Source organism: Ceratotherium simum, chromosome 9 (genome assembly GCF_057802395.1).
Source record: "Ceratotherium simum simum isolate JZ-2026a chromosome 9, ASM5780239v1, whole genome shotgun sequence".
NCBI classification, from domain to species: domain Eukaryota; kingdom Metazoa; phylum Chordata; class Mammalia; order Perissodactyla; family Rhinocerotidae; genus Ceratotherium; species Ceratotherium simum.
This window is the reverse complement of record NC_141908.1, coordinates 25,977,829-26,004,960: the sequence shown is the minus strand read 5'-3', so window position 1 is coordinate 26,004,960 and position 27,132 is coordinate 25,977,829. Positions and strand designations below refer to the sequence as shown.

General features: G+C 34.4%; 1 protein-coding gene across 1 annotated transcript in view; it reads right to left on the bottom strand.

Moving 5' to 3' along the window:
• Nucleotides 1–2,881: 2,881 nt before the first annotated feature.
• KYNU (kynureninase) overlaps nt 2,882–27,132 on the bottom strand; it is a 121,182-nt gene continuing 96,931 nt past the window's right edge. The window contains exons 11-14 of the mRNA XM_004423854.3: nt 12,919–12,971; nt 10,982–11,067; nt 5,209–5,439; nt 2,882–3,605 (exon numbers count right to left, since the gene is read on the bottom strand). Of these exons, the coding sequence (XP_004423911.1) occupies nt 3,480–3,605; nt 5,209–5,439; nt 10,982–11,067; nt 12,919–12,971 (496 nt within the window). The 3' untranslated portion in view covers nt 2,882–3,479. The remainder of the gene's footprint in view (nt 3,606–5,208; nt 5,440–10,981; nt 11,068–12,918; nt 12,972–27,132) is intronic.

The following is a 27,132-nucleotide window of genomic DNA, read 5'->3' as shown; positions in this document are numbered from 1 at the left end:
GAGTCAAGATAAATGAGCAGTTTAAGTTAACAATTACAATATACACAAGGAAACAAGGCATTATATTTGAAAACCAACAGAAACAGAACTGTAAATTCATCATATATTAGATACAGAATATAACATACTTATGATTATTAAGACTAGATAAAGGAAATGCTGTCTTAGATTGAGTTCCTTAGAAACAGAGCTTGAGACAGGGATTTGGATACATATGCTTTATTGAAGGAGTGCTCACCAGGAAAAACCTGTGAAGGAGGGAATACTATGGCAGGTAAGGAGGGAATACTATCCAGACTATGGAAGGGGAAAGAGTTGAGCAAGCGTTAAGAGGCGGGTAAAATTCTGGTCTTGGCTTAACCCGCAGATTAAGGATGGTTTCCGAAGCATAAACTGCAACGTGTATGTGTGTGTATGTGATTCTGTTTTCTTCCTTTTACTTGTGTGGAGGTTATACACTTATTCTCTGTTATTTTAATAATCCCTCTGGCTATTTGAACACACATATATGACAAAGGCAATCGATAGCTACTATTGGCAAGGATTGGGAGCGAGGGAACTCTCATTTCCTACTGGTTGGAGTGGAAACTGGTGCAATCCCTTTTGAAAAGAGTTTGACATTATATACTAAACTTGAACACGTGTATGCCCTCTGACCCAGCATTTTTTACAGTTATATGTCCTGGACAAACCTTTGAACGTGTGTACTAAGAATGTTAATAGCAGCATTGTTGCAGTATTAAAAATATTTAGAAAAACTCAAATGTTCAGTAGTGGAGTGAATAACTCCAATTATATAATAGAATACTAAGCAGCAATGAAAATGAATGAAAAGCTATATGCAACAAATGGATGAATCTCAAAAAATGTGATGCTGAGCAAAAGAAGCAGAAAAATATATGAAGCATTATTACATTTATATAAAGTTCACATACAGGCAAAATTAGCTAAAATATTTTTACGGGTACATACATAGGTGTAAAACTTTAAAGAAACTAAGGGAATGATTAACACAAAATACAATTTGACGATTATCTCTAGATTTGGGGAGGAGGGGAATGCCAGCTGGGAGAAAGGGAGTTTCTAATGTTCTGTTTCTTAACCTGAGTGATGAGGCCATAGTGCTGATTATGCTTTGAATGGTGTGTATATATAATTTGATGTAATTTTTTTGTGGGTGTGTGGGGAAGTGTAGCCCTGAGCTTACATCCATTGCCAATCCTCCTCTTTTTGCTGAGGAAGATTGGCCCTGGGCTAACATTTGTGTCCATCTTCCTCTACTTTATATGGGATGCTGCCACAGCATGGCTTGACAAGTTGTGCGTTGGTCCACTACCAGGATCTGAACCTGTGAACCCCAGGCCCTGAAGCTGAGGTCTCGAACTTAATTGCTATGCCACGGGGCCGGCCCCTGATGTAATTTTAATGTGATTAGCATGAAATATTTTGGAAATTAAACTTATAAGAATCTTCATATACCTTCCCTTATTCTGCCATCTAATTAATACTCCTGAGATTTTTCTTTCATAGAATCATCTGCTTCTCTTTCATAGAAGTTATGGTTTCTAATTATATATTTACTTGGGTGTTTCTATGTTAACTATCTGTTTCTCCCACTAAACTACATGTTCCATGAGAACTGAAACCATGTCTGTTTTGTTTACCATTGTGAGGTTCAAAAATGATTCCTTCTATGTGAAATCATGTATAGTCAAGTTTTAAGGTTTTGAGAACTTTTCCATCTATGAAGATGAGTTTTGTCAAAAGTTGGAGTGGGAAGCTTTGCTAAAGCAATTATGCACTCAATTAAGTGAGATCACAGAAAAATAGAGTAGCACAATACAGGGTCATGGTAAGTACCTGATAAATATCAGTAGTTACTGGTGTTGGTGTTGGAGTTCTGCATCTTTTTATTTAACTCAACCATCCAAAGTGGTTGTCTTAGTTTACTTCATTCAAATTTGTTTCATCAGGGGCAATAATGATGTCATAGTCACTCTTTCTTGCTGCTTATGTATACAAATGTAGAATATTTTGCTAATTCATGAATAGTGGTTGTGGCATCAACAGCTGAAAACTAAGGAAGTCCAACATGGCTGAGTGTAACTGTAGTTTTCATAGCAGATAAGAAAGGTCATAGATTTGGGATAGAGGTTGAGAAATGAAGTACTTATTTCCTAATTTAATCTTCCATCGCAAATATCTTGGGGTGATTTATTTCACTATTTTAGAGTTAGAGTAACACCTAAAGTCTTTTATCAGGGAAAATTCCCATTAAAAAACAAGAAATTATGATAACAATAAATAAAGGGACATTCTTGAAAAATAGATTAGGACCCAAGAGTAAGTGGAAAAATAAATTTAACAAGTTTCAATCAGCATTTGTTGTAATGAGATAAAATAGAACAATAAATGTCAGAAACAAATAATTTATGAAACTTTTGTTTTTGCTATATATACCTTTTTTTTTAAATTGGATCTAAGATGTTATCAATTCACTGTGAGCAGCATGCTAATATCAGGGATGGTAATGTGAAAGAATGGCCAATGGTTATGGTAAGAAACTGTTGATTGAAAATTGAAAGATATTTCTTCTTTCACAGATGTTAAAATATGATAAAAAACTTGTGTATTAGAATCAATGAAATAAATACTGGTCTCTGATATTAAAAATAAATATATTTCTTGGTGTGGATTGTGGCCAAAAATATTTGAAAGCCACTTCCCTAGAAAATGTATTTTCTGTTTCTTAAATTGGAGTTGGATGGAACATTGCAAAATCATACATATATCAGATTGTGCAACTACAGTGCTTATAAGAAACTCTTTGGTAAATTCAAACTAAAGTAATATTTCTCAAATTAACACAAAATTTCCACATATAGGTGCCGGCCCGGTGGCACAAGCAGTTAGGTGTGCGTGCTCCACTCCGGCGGCATGGGCTTCACCGGTTCGGATCCCGGGCACGCACTGACGCACTGCGTGGCAAGCCATGCTGTGGCAGCGTCCCATATAAAGTAGAGGAAGATGGGCACAGATGTTAGCCCAGGGCTATTCCTCAGCAAAAAAAAAAGAGGAGGATTGGCATATGTTAGCTCAGGGCCGATCTTCCTCACACAAAAAAAAATTTCCACATATATTATGAAGTTATCAGTCAAATTATAAATTAAACCAACAAAAGCATTTCACTGACCATGAAATGTGACATGACCAAGAAATTTCACTACCAAGACTATGTACATAATATTTGGACTAATGAAGACTTTGATCCATCAAACAGCAAGAAATTGGACAGCTATGTGGATTCCTCAGTACCACAGACTCAAAAAAATTATGTTTTTCTGTAAAATATACAATTCATTGCCAGTTGTGTGAAATCAGTTTTGAAATACTTTCAATAATTAAAACTTGAATAATAATAATAAAATAACCACATCGACTTTCAGTATTATTTACTTAAGCTATTCTAGAAAACACAGCTATTTTTTTGTTTCTGCAGAATCAAGTACAGAAGAGAGCAGACTGATAAATTTATAAACATCATGGAAAGAATTGTAGAGAGGTACTGGAGCCACTCGGATGCCATCTGGTTCCCGCTTGTCACACTGTGGGGGAAAAAAGCCACAATAATGTTAGCATTATTCACTTAATAAAATTTACCTTCCAGATAAACTTACATAAAGCAGTGATGCTGATTTCCCTCGAACTTAATTTATAAGCAAATTTTTATCACTTTAAGTAAAACATAGTGTTTTTCTGTTATTTAATAATAATTAAAATATTAATGGATTGTTACATGAATATCTAAAGTACTTTCCTGAAGTCCACTCAGCAATCATCTTCTTTAAGCATTCAAAAGATCATATACACAATTTATTTATGGGGATACCCTGCAGAGACTGGAATCTTGGACATATTTAAGTGAACGAGAACCTCACAGTGATCTGGCGAGTTTTAGTCAATTATCGTTAGATTTAATTCTCTAATCTGTAATCTTGCAGGTAAGGAGTTGTCTACAGCCCTGGGAATGCTGAAATGTCATGAAATGGGCCCAGACAATTTGGCCTAGCCTGAAGATCCCTATGACTATCTTTAAGAAACACCTACTCCAGGGCCGGCCCCGTGGCTTGGTGGTTAAGTGAGCGCGCTCCACTGCTGGCGACCCGGGTTCGGATCCCGGGCTCGCACCGACGCGCTGCTTCTCCGGCCATGCTGAGGCCGCGTCCCACATACAGCAACTAGAAGGATGTGCAGCTATGACACACAACTATCTACTGGGGCTTTGGGGGGAATAAAATAAATAAATAAAATCTTTAAAAAAAAAAAAAGAAAAGAAACACCTACTCCAGGCTAAACAACATAGTAAATGGTTTACGTGTGCTGGTCCATTTAATTCTCATAATAACTTTTTGAGGTAAGTATTATTGCACTCAAAATACAGATGGGAAATCTCAAGCCAATAGATGTTAACTAACTTTCCCAGGAGCACATAGCTTGGAAATAGTAGATCTTAATTTGGAATGCTGATATTCTGATTTGTGTCTCAGGAATCTGGGGTAACCTCTCCTAAAGTTTTGGAGGACCGCAGAAGTAGAGCAGTTCCTAAATTACATCATTGGAAATACATTATCACCATTTTTTCCTGAAATTATTCCATTGGCATTTAGTAAGTAGTTCTCTTCAAGAGACTAAGAAGACTATTTAGGCCCAACCGTTAAAAAAATTTATTCCATACAATGTTAACACTCCTAAGACGTGTCTACACACCTTTTTTGACTTGTAACAAGATTGAAAATAACTTAGTTCAATCAAACAACTAAATAAGACTGACTTCTTTTCCCCCCTCCACTATATTGATTCTACTTATTCAATAAATATATATTGGGGTTTTCACTAGTGAAAACATGTCCTCGTTGATTATGAAGAAACAATTTTTTCCGTTCAAACTGTAATAAAAAGAATGAACAAATTACATAACACTGTTTCCTGTATCCAAAATTTGTGTTTTCTTCTCTTTTATCAGAAATGACAGATCTCTATGCCCTTCAGTTAGCACAGTACTGAATACTTAGTTGGCACTTAATTTATCCTCATTAACTGACTGATGTGAAATAACACGCAACAGTGAATAAGCCAAAGAATCCAAATTTTATACCAAACACGCAACCCATAGAGAAAACTCGGTAGCAAAGTAAGAGATATACTTACAACCACTCCTCTCTTTCCCAGGTTTTGGAATACATATGTCATTGGAGCAGAAAATGTTAGCGTCAGCTGGCAGCCACGATCCTCTATACTGGATGGCGTAATGATGTTCACAACTGGTTTCTTGGTTTCTGCTCTATCGTTGCTACGGTAGTGCTTGATCATGTATTCCAGATAACCAGTTAGCAAAATAGATTTTCTCCTCAATGCTTTCATAGTTGCTTGCCTAAAGATCTGCAGAATGAGAAACAATCAGCTTAACAGTGTCTTGCTGATTTACAAAGAAGCAAAAATTAACTGTAAGTCATGCATAAAAAAGGAAATGCCTACTTTTGACCTTTCCAATGAATGTCCCATTTTAGATAATCTTTTTGCAAAAATATGTCCTCTTTTAAATGATTTGCCATTAAAGACTGAATGCAGAGTTTTCATGACAGAAAAACTGTCCAAATGTCATTAAACAGTACTTGCAAAAGAAGAAATAAATAGTTTAATATAATGTTTCTTTAGCCAGCCCTGGTGGTCTAGTGGTTAAGATTCAGCACTCTCACCTCCCCAGCCCGGGTTCATTTCCCGATCAGGGAACCACACCACCTGTCTGTCAGTTGTCATACTGTGGGGGCTGAGTGTTGCTGTGATGCTGAAAGCTATGCCACTGAGATTTCAGGTACCAGCAGGGTCACCCGTGGTGGACGGGTTTCAGCAGATCTTCCAGAGTAAGACAGTCTAGGAACAAGGACCTGGCCACCCATTTCCAAAAAGATTGGCCATGAAAACCCTGTGACTAGCAGCAGAGCATTGTCTGATATAGTGCAGGAAGTGAGAGGATGGTGCAAAAGACCAGGTAGGGTTCCCATCTGCTATACACAGGGTCGCTAGGAGTTGGAATCAACTCCATGGCACTAACAACAACAAAAATGTTCCTTCACGGTTATTTTAAATTAGCTTAGCATAATTGGTATAAGTAAAACATACCTTAATAAATGCATTTAAATATCATAGTATTCAAACTTTTTCCTTAAAACTATTTTATACAATCATAATCAAGAAGTCTTTCTTCTATAGTGATATAAAATTTGTTTGATCCACAAAACAGTGCAATAAAAGCAAAACATGCTGTATATGTGAAAGGCACTGTTACCAATATTATTTCTAATTGCTTTGCCAATTACTAAATCTCCCCTAGTTTAACAGTAAGAAAAAAGCAGTTAAATAAAATAGCTAAGTTTTGTCAGATAAGGAAGCAAAAAAGTTAGATAACACATTTATTAGTAGTGAAGCATTGGGCTTTCTTCCTTCTTTCATCTATTTTTCCCCCGCTAAACTCCAGCACTGGTGTGAAACCACTGCCATTTGCTGCCTGAGGTGTCTTCTATTAAGATGAGTGACAAGGGCACACAATAACCAGTGTCAGAACATTAGAGGTCAGAACAGACATGCTTTTCTAGCTTATCTCTTAAGGTCAAGTAGAGTTTAAAAATACATCCTACATATAAGAACCGAATGAACTGCAAACAGAGTGTGATGCCCGCATGCCTCTTAATGCTCCTTTTCTGTATCTTGTTACGCCACAGAGTAAATATAGGGTCATTCGGTGATATCTAGACTTTATGAAGTCTGTGTGAAAATAGTTATTTCTGTATATACCCATGGCATATGTGGGCAGGCTAATAGGGCTCAAAACATTTGGGCATGGATTTTCTTGACTTGTATTGCACGGAGACTGTGGATTTGGCTAAAGGAGAGGGTAGGAGTTGTATTGAAGGTAATAGTTTCTAAGGAAGAGAGGAGAAACAGAGGACAGAATAATTGTCTTTCTCCCCAACCAGACCTCACAGACTACGTCTGCAGCCTGGGAGGAGGGTCAGCAGCCAGGAGCAACTGATGGTTTTGTTTCAGACAGCATCTGAGATCTGCAGTGCAAACACCACTGCTGGAGGACTCAGGCAACCCCAGTTACATGCAGTTTGGTAGGAGACCTCTCTTCATTTCCTTGTGTAGAACAAAATGTAAGTAGATCTGACCCAATGACGACTCGAGAGCCCGGTCCAAGACCCAACATTCTCACACAGGGTAGGAGCAGGGACAGGCAAGATGCAGCTCACCACTGGTTTGACTGTCAGGTTTGGAATAAAAGAATATGAGAGGAAATCTTTTCAAGCTTCTCTTTCGAGATCAATAATCATTCAAGAAAAATTTAATTAATAAATAATTCTGGGAAATGTTCTGCTTCCGCTATGGACCCCATGAGATGCAGATAGGAGCAATGTGTGAAGTAGTACTTTTAATGATATTTCATTTGTATTCCCAGGTTAGTAAGACTGGGGAATATTACTTAAGTTTATGTCTTTTTTAAAGGAGGTTTTGCTCTTGCAGATTTCTTTTGATAACTAGAAACCAAATTTTTTTAATGCAAACATCTCAATATTAACACTGTTACTCTTTGTTAATAATAAAATAATGTTTAAATATAAAACTATTTCCCACATTACAATCACAATAAGCGCAGTTGCATTCTGAGACATTCTTAAATTCTTCTCAGAGTGTGAAGTCTCTTCTGAGGCCTCACATAAAAATATTGAGGGGCTAATGGGAGTTAACAGGGAAATACAACAAATATCCTCTTTTCTTTTTTGCTTCTTATTATTTCTATGTGTTCAGTACTGAAAAAGATAATTTTTAAAATTAGAAATATGAAAAGTATAGTTTGAAAATATTCAATTTATAACAGAATTTTTGGTGGAGTTTCAATTACTTGGGTTATTTTTCTTACTGAGTAAAATGAATGCAAAGCTAGAAAAGTTAGATAAGTTTAAATAGGAAAAATAAATACAGTATGATGTTTTCAACTGTTATATTTTTTCTCTTAAATTCTTAAAATTGGCTCCCTAATTACTTCCTGAGGACATACTTAGTACATTTCTTCTGACTTGCTGTGTATTTTAACTGAGTGCTCTCATTTTGTATTTTGAAGTTACTTATTTCATTATAAATTCATGTACTGACGGTCTAAAAATTGTCTACCTATTGCTACCTATAAATATGACCCTTAAAAATACAATATAAGTATTGTTTAATTTCAAATGAGTAATTGGAAGATTGAGGGGACCTCTGAAGTAATCTGGTCCAAACATCTTCATTTAAAAATTGAGGCAAATAAATTCAAGAGTAGTTGTCACTCATTTAAAGTCACACTTAGTATCCCCATGAGGGATGGAGTATTTGCCTCCTGGTTCCTACCCTAGTGCTCTTTCCCTTGATCGACAATATTTTAAAAATTATTGTAGAAGTGATTAAGAGGCAACAATATAAAGAAAAAGACAGTTTGAGACTGATTATAAGGTGTTATTTTTAATAGTATCAATCAAATGCACATGTAATTGTAAAGAAAGCCATATTAATCTTTTAAAAAATTGTTATATTGCACAACTGAGATCATATCCATGTACCTTGATTCTTAAGTATAGAATCTCTCCTCCAGTTGGCATTTGACTATATAAAATATTTTTTGAAAGAGAAGTAGAGACGAAAGAGAAAAGTAGTTTGAGTCAAGCATTTATTTCTTTCATTTACATAGACTTCAACTACCTATCTCCTATATGTAACAACTTTCATATAAGGTAAGCACCAACACAGTTAATTCACTAATGTTTATTCACATGGCAAACTCAGAAACATCTAGAAAGTAGAATATTTTAACAGTTAGGTAGAAAATGGGAAGCAATGAAATGTATTATTTTGTAACTTCAGAATTTTTGCAATTTACAATGGGGAGGAAGAATTTCGAAAAACATTTTCTTCAACATAAAGTTTGATTACCTAAAGTTAATTTTGGTTAGAACATAGCCTCAACAGTGAATGACTTAAGTCAGGTATTTTCAAGAGGCTCCAGAGAAACACTTAAGTGATAAGACATTCCAGAGAAGCGTATCTCCCTCTTCTTGTGGCTTTTAGCATCCTTTTGGTAGGTTTAAGTTTAGATATTAAAGGAAAAGATAAATCAGACTTCAGATTCCAGCTGAGAATAAAAACTTTGTCTAGGTGACTCTAATACAGCGTGGTAGGGAACATAAGAATCTGCTTCTTTCCATGGCAGAAGGGCTGAATACTGGAAGGGGAGCCACCCACTGCAGAGCACATTCCAAAGGAAGAGTGTCTAAAAGAAAATTTCTCGATATGGCTGAGCAGTCATTTGCAAAGGTAAGGAAAATCAGAGGAAATAACTTTAAGTGCTAGCTCTTTCTAAGGTATGCCTTGGTGCCTTTCTTTCTATTATCACTCATCTCCCTGATATAAACTGGCAAAGTGAGCAAAATTTGATTTTGTTTTAAAATGTTTTACAGAAGTGTTCCTCTGAATGGATATTATAAAACAATTCAAATATGAATATACGATTTGCTAAGCAGATTCCATCCCCCTCGAAACAACAAAAGAAACTTTCAAAAAAATGTATCACTGCCTGAAAAATCTTGTTACTGGGTCTATCATAACTTAAAACAAGATCAGCCCAAAGTGAAAACAGCACAAGCTCCATCTAGTGGTCAAACTGAGTAGGTGCTCTTTAAATTGGACTGAAATGAATGAGTTGATTACCACTATCTTGTGGTGAAGTTGTGTAAAAACGGAGGACCTTGACGCTGCCGTCCAGTGGCCAAAATGAGAAACTGCTATATGTTCACAGAATCCTAGAATTTTAGGTTTAGAAGAGATTTTGGAAGTCTTTATCCAGTCACTCCTACTGGAACGCTCCACAACAGGATTTCCTAAAATGTTATAAACTAGATTATTTTAGGAGGCTTTAAAAAAAACCAAATTTTTATTTTAATAGCTATATATTTAAAATCTCTATTAGAACTATATGTGTATATTTACTTAAAATATATTTTACTTGTATGTATATAAAATATATATTTCCTTAATATATGTATTATTATTAAATTTTATGTAATTATTAACAATATATATTTACTTAAATAAATTTAGTCTCACCCTGAAATTAATATCCAAATAATTAGTTAAGATATAGATAGATATATAGAAAAACAAACTGATTATTTGGATCTTATTATTTAGTGTTAGATATTAACTATCTTAAGTAAAAATATGAATGAATTTAAAGAAAAACATTGAGCCGGTAATAGAGATTATACATGGATATAAAGGCATAAAAACCCCACTTAAAAAAAAAACCCCACCCTACCTCATGAGACAACCCTACTCAATCTTTGGTTTACTCTGACTATTCATAGTTTGTTTTTTTTCCCTTAAAGTAAGTTTTCCTATAGCTTTGTCACACGGCATTTTGTAAGTTCATTGATTCACAGAACTAACTAGAAGAAATAGAGTTCCCGGTAATCACAATAATGTCCAGCACACAGTACTTTCTTAATAAATAAATGTTGAATGAGTGAATTAATCAAGAATTAAATATTGTATGCTTATTTTGTATATATCGATACCAACAGAAGATTAAATAACTTATTCAAGTTCATGCAAATTCTAAGTGGAACTAAAAATACCTCTCCCCAGGTCAGTTCCATTTAACATTTATCCAGTGACAACAATGTGCCATGCACTGTGGTAGGGGCTGGAGAAATAAATAAAAGGTGACAATTAGCACATGGTCATTGTCCTAAAGGAGAACACTGACCTTTGCCCATTGGTCATGCACGATGCACACTTATAATCTTGCTGATTACCAGAGAAAGTACTACATGTCACAATCAGGTAAAGAAAAAGGTAAAGATGTGGGAAAGTTGAAGCATAGATCACTTACCTCTAAACTAGCCTGTAAGGAACAGACCAGAAAAATGGGAGGATTGGAAATTCGGAATCCATTGACCCCAGGGATTAACTGCAGTTCTGAAAAATTAATATCATGTCATTTTTACAGAATATATCTTAAAAAGTATCCTTTATGGATTTTTTTATGACAGTAAAGTAGTGGAGAGAAAAAAAATATGACAAAAATTTTTATTCCTAATATTTCTGAGATATTTAAGAGAAACTTGATAGACCTAAAATACTGGCATCTTTCCCCTTTGCCTGCAATTTCTGTCTTCCCTGTTCCCACCTTCTTAGCAGCCTACCAAACACTAGAGCCCTTAGAAACAAGATAAAAATACCTCTCCTTGAAACTTTTCTGGGCCCTCCCAATGCCAAGCTAGCGTTCCTTCTTCTGTCCCATCTTTGCTTTTCTATTATGAGACAAGGTCAATGAGAGGAAAACATCAAGATTTGAATGGCTTGTAATTGTAATGTCACCCAAAGGCGGAATATGAATGAAATGACCTGTGAATGGGACTTTTAGTACTAGGATTATTAGGTCAAGTGGCTTCTCTTAGAGACAAAAAAAAAGGCTTTTTAAAAAACATCTGCCTAAGTATGACGCATCAAAAAGGCAAATTAATAGAAGATATTATCCTAATTACAATTAATTAGATAGAATAGTAACAAATTAAATCCAATAAAGATTGCTAGTTAGAGATCAAACTAAAACTAAGACTGACTAAAAGAATGTTAGAATATTCTGAGTCTTTAGAGATTCATCTAATCCTGAGGTAGGCAAACTATGTCTTGTGGGCCAAATCTGGCCCACCACTTGTTTTTGTAAGTAAAGTTTTATTGGAACATAGCCACATTCATTTATGTGTGTCTATGACTGCTTTGCCACTACAATGGCCGAGTTGAGTATTTGCCTCAGAGACAGTATAGCCCCCAAAGTTTAAAGTATCTCCTAGTCTGGGCCTTCACAGAAAAACTTTGCCCAACCTGATCTAATCCGATTCTCTCATTTACAGATAATAAAACCCATCATAAGGAATTTAAGTAACTGGCATAATAACGGAGCTAATTATTTCAGCAGTGAAGATAAAATACAGGTTTCCGTATTTGACTGGAAGAGGCCATCTTGATCCTTGGCATCTTGGTTGTTGCAAAAAGGAACATATTTAAAATAATATCTCAGGATTGGAAGTAATCTAAAGGATTGAGTTTAAGTTGAACTCTGAAAACATTTACAAAGCTTTCTGTATCTCACGTGATTGAAGAATAGAGTCACTCAGGAGAAAGTAGGGCAGTTTGGGAGCCCCTTACGCACAGTGTACTTTCATTTCTACTCACTGGGGTTTAACCACCATGGTTTGATATATGACAAAAGGAGGAAAATTTGGGTAAAGAGAGAGATAAAAATGAAATTTATTAAATAGCACTCTTATGTGCTACTCGATTTACAGCTTTGAACTTGTCTTACCCTCAAATCAAACCCTGAAATAGATATTATTATTTATATTAGAAATGTAAGAAGGAAAAAAATCCCCAGATGATATAACTTGTGTAGCATCACAAAATGATTAAGCAGCAAAGTGGGATTGACACCTAAATCTCTCTGGGTCTGATTCCAAGCCCAAAATTCCTTCCTGTCCTCACTGCCTGATGCCTTGGGTCCTCCATATTGATGAGATCTGAGTCTTGTACAACAGATTTCACTTTCTCTTATCTCTCTACAAAGGGATAGATTCAAAATCATGCTAAAATCTACAAACACTTAGTCTTACACTCTGGAAATGTCACTTCTTATTTTAAGAATTCTCAGTGGCATTTTCAAAGTGCACTCTCCATGAGCCATGTATATTACGTATCATACAAAGACAGATGAAAATTGAAATAAAGGTAAAATAAAATGACTTGTGAAGTAAAATTGAATACACTTACTGTTATCCATCTTAAATCTGGTGCTGAGTTCATGGCCAAACCATCCCACTAACCTAAAATATGAACAACAACATTAGATATTTTAGTCTACAAAAATAACCACAATTAATATAGGAATCTGGGGGCTACATATTAAAACCATTTGTGATATGATTCATCAAATACATAAGATATAAATGCTATATGATATCATAAGGAAATTAATATTTGCAACCTTATCAAGAATGAGGATAAAATCAATTTACTCATATTACTAGTTATATTATTTTTGTGAAGTTAAATCATCTAAAGAGCTATATATAATGACCTTTTTCTTGTTTAAAATAAAATAAGATGAAAAAAATTTAGTTTTTCTTCGATTTTTAAAAGAAAGGTAAAAGCTCAAAAAGGAAAAGCAATTAATACAATAATATATTTTTCACAATAGGATTCCAAAAGGGAAATGGTACAAAAATAACCTATATAATTGTTGAAAATTTTTGAATAATTTCTTAAAGAAATTGGTTACTTTCATATTTTAATAAGAATGTTAATTGGTCAGACATAAAATACTAAGTGTATAGGAAAAATCATACATGTCTGTGTGCATACTACATGAAAAACATTACAAAATAATTCAAAGAAAAATATAAAATTTGAGAAAGAGTAATACAATATTCCTGATAATCAATTCTCCCTAAATAATTTTTTAGTTTTAATGCTGCCAAAATAAAAAATTCCAAAGCACTTTTTTTGGAACTTGGCAAAATGTTTTTAAGTTTATATAGAAAATATAATTGAGAATAATGAATTTTTAAGTAGAAGACTATCAAGGTGAATGGGCTACATATTATATAGCATATTAAAAAATTCATTAAATGAATGAACATAGTACTGGTAAAAGAAGCATCAAGGAGACAAATGGAACATGACAGAAAATATAAAAATGGTCCTCAGATCATATAACAATTTAATAAGTGATAATTATGACATTTCAAAAAATGCAAAGATGAAGAAAATATATTCACATATTTATACGGTTTTTAAAAGAGAAATTTCTAACTATAAAAACAAAAGAAAATATACAGGAACATATCAATAGATTCATAAACACTTAAAATTCTGTATCAAAAAGACAGACAAGGGGCTGGCCCAGTGGCGCAAGCAGTTAAGTGCACACACTCTGCTGCAGCGGCCAGGGGTTTACCAGTTCGGATCCCGGGCTGACGCACCGCTTGTCAAGCCATGCTGTGGCGGCATCCCATATAAAGTGAAGGAAGATAGGCATGGATGTTAGCCCAGGGCCAGTCTTCCTCGGCAAAAAGAGGAAGATTGTCATGGATGTTAGCTCAGGGCTGATCTTTCTCACACATACAAAAAAGACAAAATTTAAAAGGCAAACCAATGATGGGGAAAAGGGTGCTACTTGCCTTATATGAAATGGTTTTCACCAAGTCATTTCATCAGAAAAAGGGCAATGTCCTAAAAGCTACAGCAATAGAACACAGACAGGGCATTTATAAAAGGAGAAACGCAAATGCCCCTCGAATTCAGGAAAACACCCTCAATTTCAGTAATAATCATTTTTTTTTTATAATTTTTTTATTTTTTTTTTCCCCCAAAGCCCCAGTAGATAGTTGCATGTCATAGCTGCACATCCTTCTAGTTGCTGTATGTGGGACGCGGCCTCAGCATGGCCGGAGAAGTGGTGCATCGGTGCGAGCCCGGGATCCGAACCCGGGCCGCCAGCAGCGGAGCACGCGCACTTAACCACTAAGCCACGGGGCCGGCCCATCAGTAATAATTAAAAATATGAAATAACATAAAGATGAGACCATATTTCATATACCAAACTGGCAAAGTCATTTAAAAATTATGACGCCTATTTTCATCAAAGATTCAAAAAAAAAGGAAATGAGACCTTTGTCTAATCATGAGAATAATAATAAAACTTGTGTAGAGTACAGTTTAAGAATACATATGAAAGATATGTATAATTTTCTATCCCATTACTTTTACTCTTTCCAATTTATCCAAAGGACCATTTGGATTACACTATCTGGAGTACACTAAGATATATGTACTAGGGCAATTAGCACAATACTATTTATGGTGTCAAAGCAACCTAAATAACTTGAAAAAGAGAATTAATAAAATAAATTATACTATTTTTATATGATGGAATACTCTGTAGCCATTACAAAAATTCTATTTAAAAGAATATATATTTAGGGAGCCAGCCTGGTGGCATAGCGGTTAAGTGCACACGCTCCACTGCTGGCGGCCCGGGTTTGGATCCCGGGCACGCACTGAGACACACCCTGTCAAGCCACGCTGTGGCAGCATCCCATATAAAGTGGAGGAATATGGGCACAGATGTTAGCCCAGGGCCAGTCTTCCTCAGCAAAAAGAGGAGGATTGTCATGGATGTTAGCTCAGGGCTGATCTTTCTCACACATACACACACACAATATATATATATATTTGAAGAGAATAAAATGCATACACAATATTTATAGTATTATTCCAATTTTAGAACAGTAAAATATAATGTATGCATTTATATGTAACAATGGCCAAAATGTTAAAAGTTTTAATATCTGTTTTATTCATAGCTGTGTTTTCCAGAATTTTCTAAAGAGGCTGTGTTGTTCTTGCATCAGAGAAAAGTTCTAGTTATAATTTTAATCCATATTCATTAGTTCAAGCTTTCTTTAATTCTAAAAATTAGGTTATTTTGCACATCTCGTATACATATATTTTTACATAGAATTAGTCAGCAAAGTCTGACTAATTATGTAAAATGATTAATCTTTTTACCCTACCACTTAAAAAAAATTATATAGCTTCCCTTTACTTCAAGGGAAAAATTTAACATATCAGCCCTTTCAAAAAATTTATAGCATATCATACCTTTCAAAACTTATTTTTAATATTTTTTCTCTCATTTCAAATCATTCTTTCTCAAAATCTATCAAACAGCACTTCCCTCACCCCGGTTTTCTGCCTGAAATGCTGACATGGGTAGAAGCTGCATATGAGGAATTAAAGAAAAGAATCAGGGCAGAGTGGTGAAAGCCCAAGGATATAATATCTAAGGAAATTCCAGTAAAAATATACTTTCTGAAGTGAAGGTAAGGTTCTCCAATTTGAATTTCAAAAGCTATACCTTTGATACAATCACAGGTAAAGAACAGGGGCGAGCAGGGTCATTTTCAGAATGGCTGCTGTGTTAGGTCTTATGCAGAAAAGGAGAGGAGGCATAACCATAAGAAGAATGAAGAGGAGCCCAAAGAGCTGGAAATACATAGCTCGAGAATGAGAAACCTGAAAGACTACTTTGCCTTCTCCCCTAACCTTCAGTTTAGGTCTCTCCCCTAAATTGCTGATCTAGGAAAATTCAACTCATTCAATGATAAGCAATGAAAAAGGAACTGGGTATTGCACTGCCACAAAGATTCTACATGAAAAATGTAGAAATAGCAAAATCTATCCACAAGTGAAAAACATGCACCGGAAAAAGGTTGCCAGACATCTGATGAAAATGTAAAGCAAATGAATAAAACAATAGAAACTAAATGAAATAATATTCCAAATGATGAAAAAATACCAAGTAGAAATGCAGAAATAGGACTGATACACCTTGATAATAGGAGGGATGAAAATGAGCTTGTAGATATCAAGAAAGAATTAGAAAAGAAAAATAAAACACATAAAAGAAATGAAGAATTTGAATGAATGCAAGGAAGTCAGGAAACTATGGAAAAGATAGCAAGGGGCAGAGGATAGTTGTGAGAAAAAATAAACAAAAAGAAAAAGAAAAAAGAAAGATTTAGAATAGTTTAGAGAGAAAATGATAAATATAATAAGAAGACAAAGTTCTATCATAGCCCAAGTGAATTTCCAAAGAAGAAAAGAAAAAAATGGAAGAACTTTTTAAAAAGTTATAATTCAAGACAACTTTGATTAAATAAAAAATGATTTGAATCTACATATTGAAAAAACACAACATTGTCTGAGCAAGTTGAGAGGAATTAATCCAAAGTGGTCAATTTTGTTTATAACTTATTCAAGTTATCGGATTTTAAGGATAAAGGAAAAAAATTGTGGTTTCAGGCAAAAAGGTGAAGATAGAATAAAGGAAAAAACATCAGATTGGCTTCAAATTTATCAAATGCTGGGACTGGCCTGGTGGCGCAAGCAGTTAAGTGTGCATGCTCCGCTGCGGTGGCCCGGGGTTAACCGGTTCGGATCCCAGGGGCGCACCGACGCATTGCTTGTCAAGGCATGCTGTGGCAGTGTCCCATATAAAGTGGAGGAAGATGGGCACAGATGTTAGCCCAGGGCCAGTCTTCCTCAGCAAAAAAAGAGGAGGATTGGCAGATGTTAGCACAGGGCTGATCTTCCTCACACACACACACAAAAAATTATCAAATGCAACCATTCAATGACAGAAAATAATGTAAAAATACCTACATAATACTCAAAGAAAAAGAGAAAAACATAATGCACGAATATTAGGTTTAGATAAACCAAACTGTATAAAAGTTATTGGTGTTGATCAGGTAAGAATTTGGCTAATATATTTCTCATGAATTCTTCATGAAAATCTACCTGAGAGTGAACTTCAAGTCATCAAGAGATGACTGGGGAAATTATGACAAAAAGATATGTGGTGACTATTGAATGTATTTAATTATAGGATTGAGATTAAACAAATGTGGAGATTAAGGTGACAGAACATAATGAAAGAAAATGTTATATGACAGTGTAAAAACGAACAATTGGCAAAAGGCGGGAAGTAAAGTAATTTCACTAATCATCTATAATTTAAACTTGACAGATCAAGTAATTGAAGTATAATCAGATCTAAGAATACAAAGTAAACACCAAGAAAGTCAAAATTCACTAAATCATGGGGTGGTAGGAGGTTAGGCAGAAGGAAGAGGAAATCTGCTACATATATCGTTGCCCATGGAAGGGAACTATTAAAAGAAAGAAGATAAAATTTTAATTAAAATCTTCCTAAATGTCATAACTATTAACTGAAAAGTGAAGACCAAAAAACAAAACAAATCTCATGTTGAAAGACTTTAGGGCCGGCCAGGTGGCACAGGCCGTTAAGTGCACGTGCTCTGCTGTGGCGGCCCGGGGTTCGCCGGTTCAGATCCTGGGTGCGCACTGACGCACCACTTGTCAAGCCATGCTGTGGCGGCGTCCCATATAAAGTGGAGGAAGATGGGCATGGATGTTAGCCCAGGGCCAGTCTTCCTCAGCAAAAAGAGGAGGATTGGCAGATGTTAGCTCAGGGCCAATCTTCCTCACATTAAAAAAAAAAAAGACAGACTTTAAAAGCTCTAGAAACAGACAACAGGACATTAAATGACATTGAATTAAGACCAGACATAGCTGTCAAAGCAATAAAAGTCGATAGGTTTAATTCACACATTGCAAGGCAAAGTTATCAGATTATACCACAAATCAAAGAGAATCAGTAAAATGAGTGATTCAGAAAGAAATAAAATAAAAGGATGAGCACAGGTATAAATGGAAAATGCAAAAATATAGCAAGTGTGAACGTAATCTTTATATCAGACAAGATGTAAATCAGACCAAAAAGAGTTGCACAATTTGAAGTACAATTTATAATACTAGTGAATTAAGCTAATTTACAGTAAAGATAAAACACTTATGAATTTCTAGACATCACGTAACAGAGCAGCAACAGTCATAAAGTAGAAGTCACAGAAGCTACAAGGAGAGAGAGAAATATCCTATGGTCGAAGCATTTTATTAACTTCTCTGAGTCTATGACAGATCAAGTGGACAAAAATATCAATTAAGAAGGTAAATCTAATTGATTAATGTCTCTTGCTTTGCCCTGAAATACAGATTATAGCTTTTTTAGAAGTGCTCATAAAATATTGACTATAACTAACCACAAAAAAACCTTAATATTTTTAAAGTGGATATAGTGCTGACTATATTTTTTGATTGCCATCCAATAAAACTAGCAATTAATAAGAAACACACAAAACAAAGATACTTGATTAGCTGGCAAGTTAAAATAAAATTTATCTCAAATTACTTTTATGATCAAACTGAATTGGTAGAATTTCTTTCAAAGAATGATAATGAAAACACTATAGATTAATATCTTGGGATATTACCAGAATAGTGCATAGAGAAAACTTCAGAGCTTTAAATTTCAGAGCAACAAAAAAATTAAAATATTAAAGCAAATAAATCAATAATAAGTTATAAAGAACAAGAAAATAAACTGAAATAAAGCAGTAATATGCAATTGATAAAGATAAAAGTTGGAATTAACAGTTAGATAACATAAAATAAGTTACATTGATACTTAAATAAAAAATCAATTTGTGGGAGGAAGAGAGATATCAGTCAATTGAGAAAACACAAGACAGTGTAGCTGTGAAAAATAAAACCTTATGAGAAGGGATAATCACCAAATAGGGAAAAGGAAGAGCATCATAAGAGGTAGAGAGCTAAAATCAATTTTAAAACCTAGATAAGAGGGATAATTTTCTAAGAGAATGTTATTTATCGAAACTAATACCAAAAGAGAAAGAAAATCTAAACCGACAGATTTTAACAGAAGTAAAGAAATGTCTCAAACATCTAAAACTCATAAAAGAAAGTGGTCTCGGAGGGAAATTCTGCCAACACTTTTCAGAGTAGAAAATTCCAATGCTATTTAAAGTATTTCAGAGCATAAAAAACAAAACCAAAACAAAAAAGTGGTATGGGAGAGATTTCCATTTTTTTTAAACAAATATATTAATATAAAACCAGGTTAGAATTGCACACAAAGAAATCACAAGCCAATTTGACTTAACAATCTCAATACAAAAATTAAAAAAGAGCAATTTTAACAGGATATTAAAATAATAATGTGTTAGGAACAGCAGAGTTTATATAAGAAATGCAAGAATGGCTCTATATTAGCAAATTTATTAATATATAATTCATTATATTAATAAAGCTAAAAAGAAAATCATAGGATCATCTACATATACCTTGTAAAGACATTTTCAATGTTGTGCAACTATTCTTAACTAAAAAAAAATCTAAACTGAAAAAAATAGTAATAGGAAGATACTTAATTGCAATTAAATATATCTATGTCAGCCTAAAAGTTAAACTTGGACTTCATGGAGAAACACCAAATGTACTTTCATTAATACTAAGGTTTTATGGTTATGAAAATTGGAAAAGAGGGAGTAAATTATCACAATTTTCAAATTGTATAATTTTATACCTGGTATGAACAAAAAGATAATTTAGTATGGTAGCCTAGTATGAAATTAATATGTGAAATAAATATCTGAAAGTTGACATTACAACAGACAAATATATTACCAAGAAATGTTCCACACCTACATAAAGAAAATTTTAAAACAATTTTAAATTTTAAAACTACTTCTGAATCTGTACACCACCAAAAAACTTGAATAGTATTCAACATCAAGAAAAGTCACTTCTCATCAAATTGATGTATAAATTTAATATGATAGCAGTAAAAAATACAAAGGATTTTTTTTATAAGGTACTAGAGAAACTTATTCTACTGCCAAAGGAAAAATAAATCATACTAGGATCCCTAAAATAAAAGAGCAATGAAGTTGAATATTTCTACAAAATATTACTATATTATAAAACTTCAGAATGAAAACAATGTGGTACTATGTTAACAAATCAATTAATATACAATTTATTATAGTAATAAAGCTAAAGAGAAAGTCAGGATCATTTCCATAGACTCATGAATCATAAAGGAAAGTTCTATCAAGCAACATATACTATAAAAAATTCATTTGCAGCTCACGTTACAAGAGGTTAATCTTTCAAGCATAAAAATACCTAGAGATCAATAATGCAAAAATAACAACCCAAGAAAAATGACCAAAAGATGTGAATAGATCATATAGAAAAGGAAAATGACTCTTAAAGTTTAAAAAGAAGAGCTCTCCACTTACTAATGATAAGAAAAATGCTAATTAAAACTACGCTGAAATACCACTGTTCACCTCTTCTACAGCAAAAATTCAAAAGTTTGATTACACACTCCACTGGTACCAACATGGGTAAAGAGTAACTCTCATGTATTATTGTGGGAGTATAAATCGATGTACCCCTCTGGAGAACAAATGAATAATAACTATAAAAGTTACCAGAACTTGTGCAAGTATGCAGTAAATTACATCTAAGTATAGTCATTGCATTCCTTTTAGTAATAGACCAAGATTAAAAAGAGCCTAAAATGCCTTCACTAGGAGGCTGTTTTTAGAAATCATGGTAAATCTATAAAATAAAATACCATATAGTTGTTAAATTAAAAGTGAATGAGGAAAAGTACTGTGTCCTGAAACAGAATGATTACAAGAGACATGAAACCAAAAAATAAAAACGTAGAATAGAATGTACAGTATCTTTCATGCATACTCAATAATTACTTGCTTATTTTTGTTTTTCTCCCGCAACGAGAGTGTCACGAGATCAGAGACTTGCCTCTTAGTGTTTGTAGAAGAGTGCTTGTAATGCGGGTGATGTGATTATGTGGTTAACAGTTAATAGGTGAAGCACTGCTTAGGGTAACTGAACCAGCGTAGGGATGGTCAGGGGAGGCTCTGTCGAGGAAGCTGAGCAGAAGGATGAGTATATTTTAGCAAAAGAGGAAGGAAAAAGTGTTCCAAATAGTCAAAGCAGCATGTACAAAGGCCCAGAGCCAAGAAAGGGTAAGGCTCTTTAGGAGTTAAGTGATTTTCCCAAGGCAGACTACTCTCTGTTGTGGAATTGACAATTATGACAACCATTTGAGATGTAGCCAGTACGTGTGGAAGAGGTGTCATCTGAATTTATTCAACATTTTTAAAACTTGTTTTTCTTTTAACTTTTTAAATCTCTCGTTTAAACTAGAACCACACTGTAAAAGTATAATTACCAAAAGTTATATATATATTTTTTGGTTAGAATACAAGTCAGAACTTTCTCAAGTCTAATATAAAGGAGCTCATATAATTGAACTCCATCAATGGGGTAAACTGAGAGAAAAAAAATTATGACACAATTGTTTGTATGACATGCTGGAGTTTATCATAATGTATATTTACTTTGAAAAACATTAAGAATTGATTTAAAAGGCAGTTATTTAAAAGTCTCAGTTAAAATACCTGAGACTTTTGTGGTAATGATTTATAAAATCCATGTGTGCTTGGAAAATTTTCAACTTATACTGTGTAGAAGAAAAGAAAAATTTAATAATCCTATTAGAAATAACCAGATCTTTTTCTATATTACATATTCACATATTGAAAGATATATCTATGAAACAACAGAATTTGAATTACGGCTGCATATGAGGTCTTGCCGAAAACGTGAAGAACATATCATCTCATTCCAACTGAAAGAATCACTAAGTGTGAAATTCTACATGATGATAACTGACTTGATACTTTATCTGTATAGATGTCCATTTTCACTTTTAAAAGCCTCAGGGCAAGCTTTATTTTAAAGTTAACTGACCAAAATATTTCAACAGAGTAAACTTTGAGAATAAAGTATACTCTAGAATTGGTTGATGTTTAGACTGATATCTAAATGATAGATTTTGAATGGTCTGTAGAAAATCAAAGATAGGATATACTTCATAATGGAGAAAATAGGAAAGGCAATTCCTCAGTTCAGGCAAAAACATTTATTTGGCGTTACTCTAAATTCAACTCAAGCCATTGAGTTTAATTCAGAGAGCCCATCTATCAATATCTCATTATTTGAAGTTGACATTCTATCTAAACTACACTATTTGTTTCTACTAAAATCTAAATTTCCACTTCTATATGACTTATTCCTGTCTATCCCAAAATATAAAAGTCTTGTTTTGAGGGGGAATGTTTTGGATGGTTTTATTCATATGCTCAAAAATCTATGATTATATTTCAGTAATCCTACCTATGGCCAATCTTTACCTTTATGAACAAAACAAAATAAAAAAGAACAAAATAGAGGGGGAAAAATCCTACCTTGGAAGTAAGAAGGAATATTGTTTACATAAGTAAATGAACAAATACCTTAGCTTACATTTAGCATATCTTTGTGCCTCCAGGGAACATGAGAAAGTTTAAGTGTGTTAAGACGTTACTGTTTGTTCTTTATCCAGTCACCACTCATGAAATATCTAGCATTTGAAAACTGATCAGATCTTCAGTTGTATGCAATAACACTGTGAATAACCGTCACAGACCAATTCATTCCATTGGGCTCACTGAGCATTTTGCATGATGTCTCTGATGTGTTCTCCACGTCCAACACACATAGAGACTATGTGGGCCAATTTGCCCTCACCTCCCTTTTCCACTCTTAACTTTCTTTTTGTACTATACTGTTTGACCTTAAATGAATTCTGTTGATTTTTTTTTGTTTACTAAATTTCTAGGTGTGTACTTAATATTCAACTTTAGAATTGTCGTCAAATTATTTTTCCAGAATAAAGTACCAAATCTGATTAGAAAATTGATGGTCGAGTTTGTATTCTGTTCTTGCTACCTATGATATTTTTAGTCACACATTAACTGCCAATTTCCCCTGATTGGAAAAATCTGTGGATTCAGGGACAACTACTGATATAATATTGTTTGAAAAAAATGTTTGGGGGTAGTAAAAACTGTGAAGATATTAGTTAAGAATTTTTCTCATCATTTACAGATGGTTTCCTACAACTTTCTTCTTCACAGTGAATCAAATTTTATGCTTCAGGGTCATTTGTTAAGTGGAGAACATCAAAGGATGTATACAGTTCTGAAACTCTTTTAGCTTTGAGTTCCAAAATGAGTTTTTGAAACTTATAGCAGAGACAGTAGTCTTTAAAAGCCAAGTCTTCAGGTTTGCAATAGACATTTTGGAAATCTAATCATCACATGTCTCATATAGCCCAGCATAAAGTTCATGCTGCAAACAGCAAAGAGAAAAGAAAATAGAAGATACAATGAACCTAACCTATGAATAAAATAAAATTTGCTCATGCTAAGGAAGGAGAATCTTCAGAAAGGGAAGAGAATGATTGGATTCAAGTTCCTAATATTGAACCCAGCTGCATTCCCTACCCCCAGTTCAGTTCTAGGGGATGGAAGTTGGGATGGTTGAGAGCACAGTGGGAACTCCAGATATGTTTGGAAGGATCTGATGATAGAAATTGCCTGAGTCATGTTTCCTCAGCCCTAGGAGGCAATTCAAAGGGTTTGTATAGAATCCCTCCATGCCAGCTTGATGCCACAGTCTTTATGTAAATATGTCAGCGGAATGGACCTGTGATAGCACCTCCATTTACAACCTAGGATCATACTAACCCAAGAGAGTATCCAGAAATTCCTATACTCCAGAGCAGGGAGTGGAAGTGACTAAGACACTCAGCATCCCCAATGGAGCTGGAGGGTTGGTATAAAGGGCTAGGGGTCATGGTAGTTCCACAGACATCTTGGAAGATGCAGTAGTAATGGGAGCAGATGACCAAAGGGGTGCCAGGTACATTCTAATAGATTCCAGGAGATGGCTGTGGGCCAGAGGCTTCTCCTTTACCTAAGTCTGAGTGCTCTGTACATCACCTACCCCTGCAACCTCAGATGCCATCCTAAGGAGAAAAGGACAAGAAGAGAACTCTGAACTGACAGAGCTTAAACTCTGAATATAGTGAAAAAATCACAAAAATCACTAAGCTTACCCAGAAGTTATAAGACTAAATTTCCTGCATCAAATAAGTTGATAGATAAAAATACAGAAAATAAAATTATTTTCCCACTTAAATTTATGGCCTGATGTCATTTACGTATATAACTTAAAAAATATATATCAAATTTCTGATGACAACTGGAATCAATAATAAAATTAAAAATATATTTATCAGGGGCCGGTCCAGTGGTGTAGTGGTTAAGTTCATGCACTCCTTTTTGGTGGCCCGGCATTCACAGTTTCAGACCCCGGGTGTGGACCTACATACCACTTATCAAGCCACGCTGTGGCAGGCATCCCACGTATAAAGTAGAGGAAGATGGGCACGGATGCTGGCTCAGGACCAATCTTCCTCATCAAAAAGAGGAGGATTGGCAACAGATCTTAGCTCAGGGCTAATTTTCCTCACACACACAAAAATATATACATATACATATACATATATATATATATATTTGTCAAAGTTCTGAAATGTTTTTGTATTAAATATCAGAATTAGAACCTATATTAAGTTAATTTGAACACATAACAGCTATAGCAATGAGTTAAATTGAGTGAGAAAACAAAACCACCATGCAGAGTAATTGTTTATTTGAGGTGCTTATGTTTATCATGATGTATATTTATTAAAAGCCCATTCTTTCAGCAAGCATGGAACTGTGCTGGGTACTGAGGGGGACTCAGTCTCACCCCTTCTATTGAGGCTTAGATTATTTTGCATAAAAAGGAGGAATTAAGGAAGGAGTTCTAGCCTGAATGAGTTAGATCCATTCACTATCATTTAGAACACAGGCATTGACTATTATTTTATTTTAATCTTTTGAAAGGGAAGAAAAATGCTACAGTTTGTTAAAGAGAATTATTTCTTCTGTAGTTACAAACCAAAAAATAATATATGAGCCCTTTTCCACATAATGCTTTCTGTGGAAATGGATTCAAAATTTACCTCTTGACATTTTCTTTTTTTAAACATCTGAGGCGAATACAGTGGCTGTGAGACAGCGCAATGAAAAAAATGGCAACATGTTTTTTTCCATTTCTTTTTAATGGAATCAAAACAAAAACTTGGGAGAATATTTCAATACTTATTTCTTATTTAGCAACTTTTCTTTCATTTTTGTTTATTTGCTAAAGGACCAGGCATTTGTCATTTCTGTTTGTGGAGTGATATTAAAAATTCAAGAGTATAAGTTACGATGATTGCTGGGTATATCTGACAGAAACATCAAAGGCCTACTGTGCGAACATGGTGTCACAGGAGGAAATAATAGCTTGTGCTTGAAAGTACTGATGACATGTTCATAACCCAAATATGAAAGAAATAGGTGACTACAAGAAGGAAAAAATGTGTTCTTAGAGAAAAAAAATTGGGACTGATTCCATAACTGAGGTTAAGGCATCATTTTTTTTATGCTTTATTTACTGAATCTATGAAAGTACTTTAACTTTATAACTGAAAAGTACAAATATGATATTATGATTGTTTCCACGTTATCTCTCATTTTTTGATGATGATATGCCTCTTCTGCACGTATTCACTAAAGAAATTATATTTTGCTGTTTAAAGCTTGATACGAAGGACACTGGGGAAACCAGCCCCTTGGACCAGCCCCGTTGGAGATTCTAATAGTTTGTCATCCATCACCCTCTTCCACCACATCCCTATCACCCTCAGATGGAAGTTATATAATCCCATAGAACATTTAAGAGTGATCTAGATAATCAAATTATTGCTTCTCATGCCAATAGGAAATCCTATTCAAAAGGTATGGTTGAGCAAAGCTTTTGCACAGCGAACTGCTAAGGAAAAAAGAATGGGAACTATGACATGTTTGCGGGAAAATGGGCACGATAAATTTCATGTCATCTCACTTAATCTTTGCAACAACACTCCGAGGTAGGTATTATTTCCACCATTTAGATACGAGAAAAGTAAGGCTTACAGAGGCTGAGTGATCATCCAAAGGAACATAGCTAGTTAAGCCCATATCCTGCTCAGTAAGTAAGCAGGGACATTGAGCCATCCTTGGAAGCTGAGTGGAAGGGCAAAGAGACCTGAGTAAAGGAAAATAGTTTAATGGCAGTTACAGGAGAGTTGATACCTGTTATTAGTGACTCTATTTCTATCGTTTATATTTCTAATTAAATTACCTTTTTTTTGAGGCTTATTAGAGTTTTTCTATATTTCATTCATTCATTCTTCAAAAATAGTTAACGAGACATTTTGCTAGGAATTAGAGATAGAGACATTACAGTGAGCTAAAACAGAAATGTCCCCTGCTCACAAAAAGTGTAAAGTCTATTGGGTGTGGGTGTGGCTGGGGGTATGAACTAGTTAAACATTAATTCAACAAAAGGGTGGGTAGGTGTCCCCCATCACTACCTCAGGGTGTTCATACCTTTGTGTGACCCCTTCTCTTTTAACTATGGGTGGGACCTGTGATTCTTCATCAAGAGGCAAGAATCTGGGGGACATGTGAGGCAGAAAGA